Source organism: Anabrus simplex, chromosome 1 (genome assembly GCF_040414725.1).
Source record: "Anabrus simplex isolate iqAnaSimp1 chromosome 1, ASM4041472v1, whole genome shotgun sequence".
Taxonomy (NCBI): domain Eukaryota; kingdom Metazoa; phylum Arthropoda; class Insecta; order Orthoptera; family Tettigoniidae; genus Anabrus; species Anabrus simplex.
The window spans coordinates 1,117,640,112-1,117,654,706 of record NC_090265.1 but is presented as its reverse complement, the minus strand read 5'-3'; the positions used below and the strand labels follow the sequence as shown (position 1 = coordinate 1,117,654,706).

General features: G+C 42.6%; 1 protein-coding gene across 1 annotated transcript in view; it reads left to right on the top strand.

Annotated features, from left to right (window-relative positions):
* The first annotated feature begins 609 nt into the window (after positions 1–609).
* The window catches only part of LOC136858195 (NPC intracellular cholesterol transporter 1 homolog 1b), a 212,824-nt gene continuing 198,838 nt past the window's right edge, over positions 610–14,595 (top strand). Inside the window, exon 1 of the mRNA XM_068225409.1 lies at positions 610–668. Within this exon, the coding sequence (XP_068081510.1) occupies positions 662–668 (7 nt within the window). The 5' untranslated portion in view covers positions 610–661. The remainder of the gene's footprint in view (positions 669–14,595) is intronic.

The window sequence follows — 14,595 nt, the reverse complement described above, 5'->3', positions numbered from 1 at the left end:
GCATGCCCCAACTGACCCTATGAGCGACAATTTCACACCATTCGTAACAGGGACTGGATGCATAAGAAATTGTATTACTAGCATCGCTCATACCTCGGCCACTTTCATATCGTCAAAGCCAAGGATGAGACTGAGGCAGGTCAATGGAAGTAACAAATTTATTCTAGCCATTATCAGAAGACATTGTACACTGTAAACATTTTAATAATTATGTATTAATTAATATTATTATAAAGAATTATTATACAGCTGTCATAGACGCCCTAGGTGTCACAGAAGAGGCATACTATGGAAATGAAGAATGAGGTAGTTTCTCGTTGCTTTAATTGTTATAATATTATTATAATATTACTATTATTAGAAATGGTTCTAAAAGGCCAGTTTTGAGCCAACTGACTGGAATATTTTATTCTGCAGCATGTGTTGAATAATGTTCCCATAGGCTTACTCTTCAAGAGTGCCAAATTGTTGATGTCCCATCTTCCAGTTTTGTTAGTATTCAAACCGGTGTCTTACCCATCTTCTCAAGAGATAAGAAGTGGCGAGTCATAATCGATATCTCAACCATTCTCAGGTGCTACGACAATGGATCATAGATAAACTCGCCATAGAAATACAAAGCCAGTGTTCGGCAGACCGCACTCGCGAAGCCATCTCCACCATGGCAGGTGAGTCTGGACTTGATCTCAGAGAAAACATTGACGTTTTTGGAATATTCCGAAACATTCTTAGTTTTAATTTATTTCATAATGGAAACGTAAAACAATCTTCATACTTAGTATAGTGTTTTTGAAAGCTTTCTCAGGAAACTAGACAGCAATAAATGTTGTTGTTTTTTTCGTAATCTCGGCACTAAGTGAGACAGAATGATTAGGTCTATACCCGGCCGCTTTTCCGCCGAAAATTAACCTGTTACTCACTTCGGCGTTGACTGACTGAACCTCAACGTCATGTGCAAGCCAGATTTGTGCCTGAGTGATAGCTATATGTCTTCATATTATATTCACAAACACTATAACAAATCATGGCGAGAACTTTCACCGGTTCAGATTGCAGGGCGCAACTACTGAGAAAATTGAATTTCACGGGACAAATTCTCGCAACAAACGCTCAGTGGGAGCAAGCTCATTGCTTCACAAGCTTGTGATCCACGGATCGAATCTCGCCTCCGTAATGTTATTGTCTGATATTGTATATCACAGGTACACGGCATTCGTCACTCCTCGACGAAGGTGAAGGTTGTCAAATTATTAGGCACACGGAGTTTCACAACACTCTCCTTCTATCAATATCCGTAATTCATAAGTAACAATAAATTCTGCTGAGTTCTTGGAATTTAATGGCGGTGCAAGCAATGGTCTGCATTATCCATTACGGAAAACATAGTGGCATTATTTAAAAGACTACGAGAATGAATACTACTGCTGTTGTGTGCTGCTTTCACATTGTCTCCAAAACAATGAGGTGCACATTGCCAATATTAATTTAGAAGTTATCATTAAAGCGAAAACTTCAGTGAGAAGTTAAAATTGTTTTTCCGAAAATGTTTTCAGTAATTAGATGTTTTATGGTGTTTTTTATTCTGACTGAATACAGTTATAAATAAATGACTCCATGTTACCAAGGTGTTCTGTTCACAGAACCTCAAAATATCAGTAATAGCAAGTAACTGTATTACTTTGTATGCCACTGTACTTGATAATTGAGAGGACGGATACGTAATTAAAAGTACTGTAAAAAGACTAATTTTCACATACGCTGAAACTATTACAGATGTTATCTTCAGTCCGTTTAAATGCATACCAAGTATTGCAAACGATCAGCCCAATGTTGCACCAGATTACACGTGGATATGCCCTTGCTGGCAGGACTTAATGTCTTTGTTACTTTCATTGACCTGTCTCAGTCTCAAGCGACTGCAGCTATCGAGCTCGGTTTAAATAGTTCTTTACGAATAATTTTATACTATGTGGTTGTGTAGTCAGATCATCTGCAGCAATGCGTTTACAACTATTTATGATCATATGATTTTCGACACCTGTTCACTTTCACTTTCATACGTATATTTGCTCTGAGTTAGTCTGTAATGTAGCTACACAGTTTTTAACAGTGCACCGCCACTATATATTTTCAGTACTCATTACGCGTTGTCGTCGGCCTCTCACCGCTGGATACCGTGGTTCAAATCCCGGTCACTCCATGTGAGATTTGTGCTGGACAAAGCGGAGGCGAGACAGGTTTTTCTCCGGGTACTCCGGTTTTCCCTGTCATCTTTCATTCCAGCAACACTCTCCATTCTCATTTCATTGCATCTATCAGTCATTAATAAATCACTTTGGGAGTGGCGACCCCATCGTACTAATAGCCTATAACTGCTTCATTCATTACATCCCTGACCCGGTCAATGACTGGAAAACAGGTTGTAGGTTTTCATTCATTACGCGTTGTCTACGGTATTTAAAATTATCCCAGACTACGCATTGCACCCCACGGTTGGTCACTGTTTTCGCAAGCTCCATGCCGGCACTAGTACTGACACCCTGAAGAACGTATTAATTATTCACATGTGTTGGGTATTCAGCTCGAAGTCTAGCGTTCAATTCAGAGGGCCCTGGGTTCGACTACCGGCCGGGCCGGGGATTTTAACTTTGCGAAAAACACGAAACATCCCCATGAGCATACATCCCATACCTGATTGTTTATGGGTTATGTCTATTTAGGTCATCAGCTGGAATGGAGAGGATGTTACCGTATTCATTTTGGAGTCCCTGTCTTAAAGTCTCGTATCATTTACAGTAACATAAATATATAAATCCACAGCCTGTTTCTAGCTGTTGGACTGGGTCAGGAATGAAATGAATGAAGCCCCACATAGCGGCGAGGATAGGAATTGTGTCGGCTACCGAAGCCTGACCCACTCCTTTGGGGCAATGATTAATGAGTGAGAGATGAAATGAAATTATATAGAAGAGTGTTGTTGGAATGAAAGATGACAGGGAAAACCGAAGTACCTGTTCCTCCTCCTCTTTGTCCAGCACAAATCTCACATGGAGCGATAGAGATTTGAACCACAGAACCCAGAGGTGAGAGACTGGCACGCTGCCACCTGAGCTGCGGAGGCTGTTTCATTTACAGTATCATACCATCTATATTCTATACGTTACTATTTCGACAATATCTAGTCTTCCTTCATGCTCAAAATGACGTAAGATTCTCTCAGATAACGTCATGCACTACAAAAAATACGCTGTTCAGAAGCCGAGAAGCCAATAACACCTTTTGAGCACTTCTTGTAGAACGTTGTAACCCTGCTGGCACTCAGTCATAGCTACAGCTACTGTGCCAGGCAGGGCTATTTCCAAAAATTCCAGTACAAAGTTTGGAATGCCTGCATCTCGTAAACGGTCGACCATAGGACGAAAGTTCACAGGGGCGATATATGTAGTGCGGGGCAGTATTTAGTCACATGGTAGCTTTCTCGGGTGTAACGGCGATATAAAACTTACCATATGAATCGCTATAAGTAGGTTTAACATGAGCCAGCGAGTAATATTGTGATATTTTATAAATCAAACACTTAAACGTCCAAACAATATTCGTAAGTTTACTCAGATTCACCCACCCACCCACCCACATAAGAATTTACACTGAACTCCTTTAAATTTAGAATCTGTTTTGTACAGGTCTAATTTGATCAGAAATTGGATCCCATTCGCGGCAGATAGGAAAGTACCTGTCAGTTTTATATCGTTGACATGAAATTCATCAGAAAGGAGATTATTGATACCTCATACAATAAATTATTCTGTTCTGTTTGTCAACTATGGTTCGTGCTTTTCGAAACTTGTAACTATCGTGTGTATTAAATAGTTCCAAGATAGAAGAAACCTCTCTCATATCAAGCAAACGTCGTAGGCGGGTGTTGGAAATTCAAGCCATGACCTCCCATCATGTTGGTTAACACATATTGATCCTGTAGAGAGGTACAGTACTGTATGTACAATTTTCTTTGCTTTGAATTGGTTATATGCAGACTGCTTCTAATTCTATTGTGCCAATACGCACAGTTCAGGAATACAGAAGTAGGTCCTCTTTGCTAACTACCTTGATTCATCTCAGTGATTTCTATGAGTATACGGCAACAATATGAGCAGCGCTGTAGGCCCCAATTTCTCACAGGGCAAGACAAATCCCGGATACCAGACCACCTTGGGTTATAGCTAGTTACAATAAACTTCTCTCACTTTGGCATAAGAAGATATTTTATGATGACAAAGAAATCCATATTTGAATGAACTAGTTTGAGAATCTGAATTTGATTACACAGCAGTTTTCTAAAAACAATCCAAGCTGAATTTGTTCATTTGCGATAACACTGTTCACTGGAACAAAGTCTTGAATTCGTGTATGTTCCAGTACGCCTTCATATATTTCTCAGGCTTAAATTGGTCAACTGGTGATGCATCTGAATGTATGAACACAAGCCTCGAGAAGTAAGCAACGGACAGTGGTGACCTTAAATTAGTGATGACTGATAATGTTATTCATCAAGCTGAACCTTCGCTGTTCATGATTACAAGCGTAGCTGGAGAGTTGAAACTCACTGACAGAATGTCGAAATGAAAAAGGAAAGAAGCCGAAGTAGAAGGTATACGCAAGAAATCAGAAGGAATACTCTAATGAGTGGAGTTAACCAGAGGCATACTGAGTATACCCGCGTATACCCTCGATACCGAGCGAGTTGGCCTTGCGGTTAGGGCCGTGCACCTGTGAGCTTACATCCGGGAGATAGTGGGTTTGAACCCCAGCCCTGGAGATGGTTTTCCGTGGTTTCCTATTTTCACACCAGACGAATGCTGGGGTTGTACCTTAATTAAGGTCACGGCCACTTCGTTCCCACTCCTAGACCTTTTCTATCCCATCGTCGCCATAAGATCTATCTGTGTCGGTGCGACGTAAAACAAATTGTAAAAAGAAAAGATTACAGCCCAAAATATGAGATGTTACCTGCATCGATTATTCATACAGGGAAAAGAAGAACACGTGGTACGGATTGATTAATATCTTTCGCTATCTTTTTTTGATAAGTGGATACATCGCATGAAGTAAACTTTACACAGCTTGGTCCTTTAGATAACGATGTATCCAGAATTGTCGACTCAACTTGTTCTTCCTAAACAGATACACTATAGCTATTATCTTTTAGGTGTTGATAATTCAACTGATCCATTCTCCAATCTCGACTCGCGTCACCCGATCACTAGAACAAGTTGCAACGAAAGCTATGAGGGACGGATGATGGCCCTAAGGTGGCCTCATGGGTTTACAAACAAAACACATCAAGTTAAAAATCTTACTTCTGAGAAAAAGAAATTTGGAAGTTATCGGTCTTTCGTTACCAATATCTGCGATCGGAAGAAAATTGTAAAATTATGCAGTGGGTTTGTTAGAGTATTTCGAATAGCACTGTGTAGCTGATCTTGTATTCATGTATTTTACCTGAATCAAATTCGTCTGTTAAGTCTTAGCGAGAAAATTTAAAGTAGAAGAAATAAGCAAAATAACTGCGCACGACTTAATAGATATCACCAGTGAAGAGAGCAGAAAAATCACATCGGATAGTGTGAAAATGTCAAAATGTGCTTTGCTCGTAAACCCAGGGAATAATAGGTCGCGCCGTCTGACCCCACCTACATGTCCAAACTGAAGTACGTCCGTACTGCCATCTATTGACAATTTTGCTGATTCACTAGTCAGGATTTCGGCCACGTCAAAAGAATGGGATACCGAGCTCGATAGCTGCAGTCGCTTAAGTGCGGCCAGTATCCAGTAATCGGGAGATCGTGGGTTCGAGTCCCACTGCCGGCAGCCTTGAAGATGGTTTTCCGTGTGGTTTCCCATTTTCACACCAGGCAAATACCGGGCCTGTACCATAATTAAGGCCACGGCCGCTTCCTTCCAACTCCTAGGCCTTTCCTATCCCATCGTCGCCATAAGACCTATCTGTGTCAGTGCGACGTAAAGCAAATAGCAAAAGAAAAAGAATGGGACAAGAAAGATTACCAAAAAGAGCTCTGGAATGGACAGAATCTGGATGAAGACCAATTGGAAGACCACGAACAAGATGGAGAGATCGGGTGGAGGATGACGTAAATCGGAGAGGACCACAATGGGTGACAGTGATGAACGATAGACTGTGAAAAAAAAAAGAGATTGGAAGAGGCTCTGTAAACGACCTGCATAAGCATAAACGTATCAAGAAGAAGAAGAAGAAGAAGAAGAAGAAGAAGAAGAAGAAGAAGAAGAAGAAGACTAGCCAGGAGGAGTGTTACATCACAACCTACCATTGCCATGGTAATAACTGACATCTTGATTCTAAATATTCTGTAAACACCGTGCTTATTACATTGGTCTTCCGTATTGATATGGGAAAACAATCCAAACTTCATGGTGAAAGAACCCTAATAGGATATAAATGTACATGTACTGTACAATAATTCTGCAAAAAACAACAATTTACTATGTGTTACAAACTTTGCCCTTTCCTTAACTGTGGATATTTTACCATCTATTAAAATATATTTTGCCTAGTGATGTAAATTATCACGAGTTGTTCCCCAGGATAGGCCATATATGTTAATTAATTCAGTTTTTAATTGTAAAATCGATTATGGCACGCAAAGAGGAATGCTCTGCATCGTAAGTCGATATTCTGCAGTATTTTTTAATGTTTATTTCTCTACACTTTTAGGATATTCATATAAATCCAAAAGCCTTACACAAAGAGGGACGTTTGTGACGTGGTCTGAGCCGAAGTTTACATGCAGTAGAGTGCCATTTCCCTTCCTTCTTCCTCATGCCAACAGCACATGGGAACCCATCCAAGAGGTGACCAACCTCAATGTTGCTGAATTTCGCATATTTCACAGGATCTTCTGTTTCAACATGAGTACACTTTAGAATAATCTCTATCAGTTAATGTAAAGAAATAACTGACAAATAGGTGCGATAATTCGCCACCGACGAAATCAAATGAGCTTTAACCCAAGCAGCCAAGTTAGCAACGAGTTGTTTCTAATTAGACATGGGTACCGTACTCAAATACGGGATTTTTTTACTAGTTGCTTTATGTCGTACCGATACAGATAGGTGTTATGGCGACGATGGGACAGGAAAGGCCTAGGAATGGGAAGGAAGCGGCCGTGGCCTTAATTAAGGTACAGCCCCAGCATTTGCCTGGTTTGAAAATGGGAAACAAATACGGGATTGCATGTATGTCCAACCCTTGTCCCATTTCCTGATATAGGGACGGGAAAAATGCGGGATTACACGAGCTATATATATTGTCAACAGTCGTATTTCTGGTTAGTCACTCAAAATCTTCCTGCAATCAATCCTTCAAAAAGATCTATGCGTGTGTGGTCATTCTTGCGAACAGCATTAAGAGAAGGTGTCCTATAGCGCCATGTCTAAACACTTTAACCAGCTTGGCTCATACCCACTCAGTACATCCTCCCGAGCGGGATCTCTTGGTGGAGTGTCCAGTTACTTGCAGCCAGTGCTTTTATTTCTGCCGGCAAGCAATGCCAGCACCTTCTTTTCTATTTTTTTAAACATTGCAGTTTATTGACAAATTTACTATTGATATTCCAGCAGATGGTACTGTGTTCATGAAGTGGATTTTTAGTTTTCATTCTAGCAAATAGTTACCATGCTTACATGTTTCACAGGCTTCGTAGACCGGTAACGCAGCCGGAAACAGGAAGTTGTGTTCACTTCGGATTGTTTCCAATGTCAGAATATCAGCTCAATGCCCGCTCTGCAACACGCTGGTGTTCACATAAGTTTTGAATTAATCTACTGTAATCAGCAATCATTGTTCAAACTGAATAAAGTAAGTAGTTACTTTATGTCTATGAGTAAAATAAGGAAGGCCGAAGAAGTAGAAATTGTCAAATTCTACTTGTGATCCCATAAAACAGCGAACTAGCGCCGAAAATACACGTCGCGAAGAGGGACACGAAATTAATACCGAAGATCTACGGGGTCAAAAGAAAGCAGAGTCTAATAATGACTGGCCAGACCGCTGGACACTTTCGCAACAAAATGGTTTGTTGGAAAGAAAAGAGTGGGTGGTGACGATGAGGGTATATTGGAGTGTACTGTTACGAATTTATTTCAGGATGACCCAATATATTCACACACACACACACACACACACACACACACACACACACACACACACACACACACACACACACACACACACATACAATTCTATTAAACCATGAACGAGCACACTCTCTAATACTGTTGTCTATTTACATGTCTTAGATAATAGAGTTTGAGGGATGTTCCACCATTCAACACATTGTAAAATATATTAAATTTATTGGGCGATGACCGGTTTCGACTCCCTTGGAGTATTCATAAGTTCGTGTTGAATATCAAATCAAGGGGAATCCGATAACAAATATCATTAGTGTTGCCTACACACATATCGACTGGTTTACATAAGACATCATAATAAAAAATGATACACATAATGGCGATTGCCTAAAAACACATCAATGGGTTGCAAAACATACACCTTGAAATGTAACGTACACATGGTATGCAATACTCGGAACTTGAAAAGTTCTTAGTTCTGGTTTAAACTGTCGCGTGTTCATGGAACACGGAACACTGGAAACATATGCACTGGTTGAAAATATATACAAATCGACACGCAATACTTATAATTATATGAAACACATGGCGCTTTAAGAATGTTCTTGGACTTGTTGGTTTTGTTTCAATCTAATTAAACTAGATGAAATATATACACATTTAAATGAAATGCATACAAAGACATAAACTACTTGGCACTTAAAAAGTTCTTGGTTCTGGTTTAAAAAACTGTTGTGTGTTCGTGGAACACGGAATAGACTTGTTGGTCTTGTTTCAATCTATTGGAAACAAATGCACTAGTTGAAAATATACACATTGACTTAAAAATTTATACATTGACATGAAGCACATGATCTTCACAAGTCTCTCATAGGACTCCAGTCGAACAGTCTTTACCTGAAGGAAGCTCTAATCCTATTCACTTGCACGCCTTAAATTTCACTTCTCCAAGTCCAATCACCCCACACAGCAACTGCGTACAGATATCTAGATTTGAACACAGGGCTACGGGCCCCACAACACATGATGACTGTTCGTTGGTTCGACTCCAGAGACGTCAAGTAATTCACACCATCACATACAATGAACAATTAAACATCAACAGCTCAGCAGTAAGCAACAGCGACTATTAACACAGATCCAATTGTCTGTTTCTGTTACGACAACCGCCTGTCTCCCGTTCCACGTTCTCCTGTTCTATCAATTTCAGCCCCTTTTCTAGCTTTCAACGTTTGTATCTCTTTGTAGATATCTTCATTATGCAAGATAAATTTTAGTATTTCACTAGTATTATTGTCCGACTCGTTGGTTGAATGGTCAGCATAGTGGCCTTCGGTTCAGAAGGTCCAGGGTTCGATTCCCGGCCGGGTCGGGGATTTTAACCTTCATTGGTTAATTCCAATGGCCCGGGGGCTGGGTGTTTGTGCTGTCCCCAACATCCCTGCAACTCACACACCACACATAACACTATCCTCCACCACAACAACACGCAGTTACCTACACATGGCAGATGCCGCCCACCCTCATCGGAGGGTCTGCCTTACAAGGGCAGAGATAGCCACACGAAATTATTATTACTAATATTATTCATCTCCTATACTTAAACATTATCCTATGTCCAACTATCTTTATATACTACTGACTAAATACTTTTGCTTTCAATAAATCCTCGCATATTCACTCTCCTTGTCCATTAATGACTCCTGGAATGTCATTTCTGGAACCTATTTCTGCCTTAAAATACCTATACATACTCTTACGAATAAAATGCCGTCTGTTTTATCACCCTAATTTATTTCAGGATGACCCATTGAATGCACACATATACACTGACTGACAGTGACAATGCAACACCAAGGAGGAGTGGTTCGAAAGGGATGAAAGTTGGGGAAAAAACAGAGACGGCACGGATGAATAATTGATGTTTATTTCAAACCGATATGCAGGTTACACAATGCGCACGGCATCGACTCAGTAGGATGTAGGACCACCGCGAGCGGCGATGCACGCAGAAACACGTCGAGGTACAGAGTCAATAAGAGTGCGGATGATGTCCTGAGGGATGGTTCTCCATTCTCTGTCAACCATTTGCCACAGTTGGTCGTCCGTACGAGGCTGGGGCAGAGTTTGCAAACGGCGTCCAATGAGATCCCACACGTGTTCGATTGGTGAGAGATCCGGAGAGTACGCTGGCCACGGAAGCATCTGTACACTTCGTAGAGCCTGTTGGGAGATGCGAGCAGTGTGTGGGCGGGCATTATCCTGCTGAAACAGAGCACTGGGCAGCCCCTGAAGGTACGGGAGTGCCACCGGCCGCAGCACATGCTGCACGTAGCGGTGGGCATTTAACGTGCCTTGAATACGCACTAGAGGTGACGTGGAATCATACGCAATAGCGCCCCAAACCAGTTACTGCCGGATTTGACCTTTCTCCACGCCGACGCCACACTCGTCTGCGGTGACTATCACTGACAGAACAGAAGCGTGACTCATCGGAGAACACGACGTTCCGCCATTCCCTCATCCAAGTCGCTCTAGCCCGGCACCATGCCAGGCGTGCACGTCTATGCTGTGGAGTCAATGGTAGTCTTCTGAGCGGCCGCCGGGAGTGCAGGCCTCCTTCAACCAATCGACGGGAAATTGTTCTGGTCGATATTGGAACAGCCAGGGTGTCTTGCACATGCTGAAGAATGGCGGTTGACGTGGCGTGCGGGGCTGCCACCGCTTGGCGGCGGATGCGCCGATCCTCGCGTGCTGACGTCACTCGGGCTGCGCCTGGACCCCTCGCACGTGCCACATGTCCCTGCGCCAACCATCTTCGCCACAGGCGCTGCACCGTGGACACATCCCTATGGGTATCGGCTGCGATTTGACGAAGCGACCAACCTGCCCTTCTCAGCCCGATCACCATACCCCTCGTAAAGTCGTCTGTCTGCTAGAAATGCCTCCGTTGACGGCGGCCTGGCATTCTTAGCTATACACGTGTCCTGTGGCACACGACAACACGTTCTACAATGACTGTCGGTTGAGAAATCACGGTACGAAGTGGGCCATTCGCCAACGCCGTGTCCCATTTATCGTTCGCTACGTGCGCAGCACAGCGGCGCATTTCACATCATGAGCATACCTCAGTGACGTCAGTCTACCCTGCAATTGGCATAAAGTTCTGACCACTCCTTCTTGGTGTTGCATTTGCTCTGTCAGTCAGTGTAATTCTATTCAACTATTGCTAATCACATTCACTAATTGCTGCCTATTTTCAAGTCTCTCACAGCAGGACTCCAGTTGGACAGTCTCGACCTGACAGACCTTTCACTTGAGCTCACCAGTCGAGTCACCCCACATTGCAGGTGCGTGCAGACAGCTAGGTTTGAACACAGGGTTACTCACCACACATCAGATGATGACTGTTCCTTGGTTCGACTCCCAATAAATTCCAGTAATTCACATAGCCAAACACAGTGAATAACTAAACACTGACAACTATACAGCAACATATCAACAGTGCTAACCAGCAGGGCAATACTCCTCACAACAACGACCATTAACATTGTTCCAATTACTCTCACGATAATTGCTCCGATCGGTGACTCTACGGCGGACCTCAGTTCGCAGAAATACACACACACAGTACTCCGTCCCGTACCCGACGGTGCCCTGATGAGGACAGCCGTATTCAGTTCAGCTAATCACTCAACTCTCCGACGCAAGAACAACAACTCGTTCAGACTCCGGTGGGACATTAGCGACAGCCAACACCGCTATCTCTCTCGAGTCCAACACTGACTCCAGCCCTGAGACCCCCCACTGACTGATTGCTCGCTGCTAATTTCCTTTTATATAGCTCGGGTGATGCGTGCCGGAATATTCGCAATGTGGCTAGAGACGGAACATTCTCGCTGAACCTCGCAGAAACGCATTGGGAAAGGAGACGAAAAAGAGAACAATACACGGGAAGGCCAGCCGTGCCCTACGGGCTGGCTGACTCACTAGTCCCTTCCAGGAAGTACCGAAAGGGATCACTAAAGGGCTGGCACGTAACAATACCTGGCATAAGACTGCTAATTATGCTTCCCATTATGTTATCATTACCTGAGTTTTTTGCTAAATTAAATATCCCAGTAAGTTTCTATAATCTCTTCTTATTTCTGCAACGATTCCTGGAATGATAAAAATCACTAATTATTTAATTTTAAATCAAAATACTTTTTACGAAATTATTATATTGTACAGTATTTACGTCTTTGCTACATTTCATTTAACATCACTATTTTCACAGTTGCCATCATTGTCATTTTGCTTGTCGTGGCCTGATAAATCACTGCTGTCTCACAGTGCATTGTCTTCGTTTTCATACAACTGCGGCTAGTGAATTCTTGGGTGGACCGGATGGGAGCGCGTCAGGGGAGAGAGGTAAATGAATGAACAGAACCAGTAGCGGCGATTGGGTACTTTTTGGAGAAAATATTCCGTTTTTATTCCATTTTTGCCTGCTGAAATTACGAATTATAGGATTTATTAAAAAAAAGCCATTTGTACAAGCTCTGTTGTCTTACCAGCTATTTTCCCCTTTATTTTCTTTAATCAATAACAAAATTATTACGGTAGCGGAAATACGCACAAAATGTCCTTCGTCCCGACTAACCGATTTGTATAGCGCCACAGCCAGTAGTGGAGACTTTGCCTGTGCTATGAGGAAGGGTACCAGGGCTATATTTTTTTTGCTAAGGGTCATGGACACTTGAGGTATGATTCAGCCCCTTGCCGCACACATTCGTCAGTCTGTCAGTGTCTTTAGTGTCTGTTATTTTAGTGCATGATCAAATTCTAAATGATTTTAATTGTATAATCACGCCGTATTTCTTCTTTAATAAATGTGTGTTGTTACTTTGGGGAAAATTTTATTGTATAGTATTGAATCAAAATCTCGAAAACTAGTATTACCGCACTTAAGTTACCGGGCGAGTTGGCCGTGCGCGTAAAGGCGCACGGCTGTGAGCTTGCATCCGGGAGATAGTAGGTTCGAATCCCGCTATCGGCAGCCCTGAAAATGGTTTTCCGTGGTTTCCCATTTTCACACCAGGCAAATGCTGGGGCTGTACCTTAATTAAGGCCACGGCCGCTTCCTTCCAACTCCTAGGCCTTTCCTATCCCATCGTCGCCATAAGACCTATCTGTGTCGGCGCGACGTAAAAGCCCCTAGCAGTAGCACTTAAGTTGGTAAACTGCCAATCATACCTCTCTGTTGAAATTCGCTCAGAGAGCATAAAAGAAATTTACCATTTTGTGGCCTTTTTTTTAAATGTATATACCCCCTCCTCCCCCAATCCGCTATCTCACAAACCCAGGTACTGTTTGTTGTCTGTATAATGCACCGTGGTGGGGAGCGGGTACAATATATATATTGCGCCCGCACTTTTAATTCCCAATTGCCACTATTGAATAGAACAGAGAGTGTTTCAGGAGGAGTTAGTTTTGGCCCGTATGATAACTATGGTACTCCGTACTAGATCAGCTCCCATACGTTTCACGCACGTCCTCTTGGCATTTGCTGAATGTCTCGGTCTATCAGTATATGTGGAATCAGACTTTTATCCAATTTGCGACAGAATAAAGGAATATTCTTCCCACTGTCTTATGTACGCCTACCCCTTAGCCTCCTTTATTGATACAGGGTCAAGGTTGAGGTGAGATGAGTTTATATGGTATACTTTTACGGGTGGATGCCCTTCCTGACGCCAACGTCAGGAGCTAATGAAGAGGAAATGAACAAAAGTGAATTAAATTTGGTAAGGAGTTGGAAGGAATTTTTTTTTTTTGCTAGGGGCTTTACGTCGCACCGACACAGATAGGTCTTATGGCGGCGATGGGATAGGATAGTCCTAGGCGTTGGAAGGAATCGGCCGTGGTCTTAATTAAGGTACAGCCCCAGCATTTGCCTGGTGTGAAAATGGGAAACCATGGAAAACCATCTTCAGGGCTGCCAACAGTGGGGTTCGAACATACTATCTCCCGAATACTGGATACTGGCCGCACTTAAGCGACTGCAGCTATCGAGCTCGGTTTGGAAGGAATCGGCTATGGCCAACGAGTAGGAACTGTCCTAGCATTTTCCTGTAGATGAAAATGGGAAACCACAGAAAACCATTCTCAGGACAGCCGACGGTAGGGTCTGCGTCTCCGGAAGGCTTGGCTCTAGCCAACACCTCTTAGATACAAGGTCTCACAACCGTTCTGGGAATGTACTGTGACGTCAGCATCGCGAGGCAAGCTTGAACCTTTTCAGTAATAACACAGCAATGAGTTCGGCCATGTAAAGCTGAAATTAGAAGAGTTTTAATTCGTTTAATGGTGCCAACTGCTAATACCATTCTACGTAATGGTACTGATGTGTTGCGAACTCAACTGTAACGAGAACTGCGACAG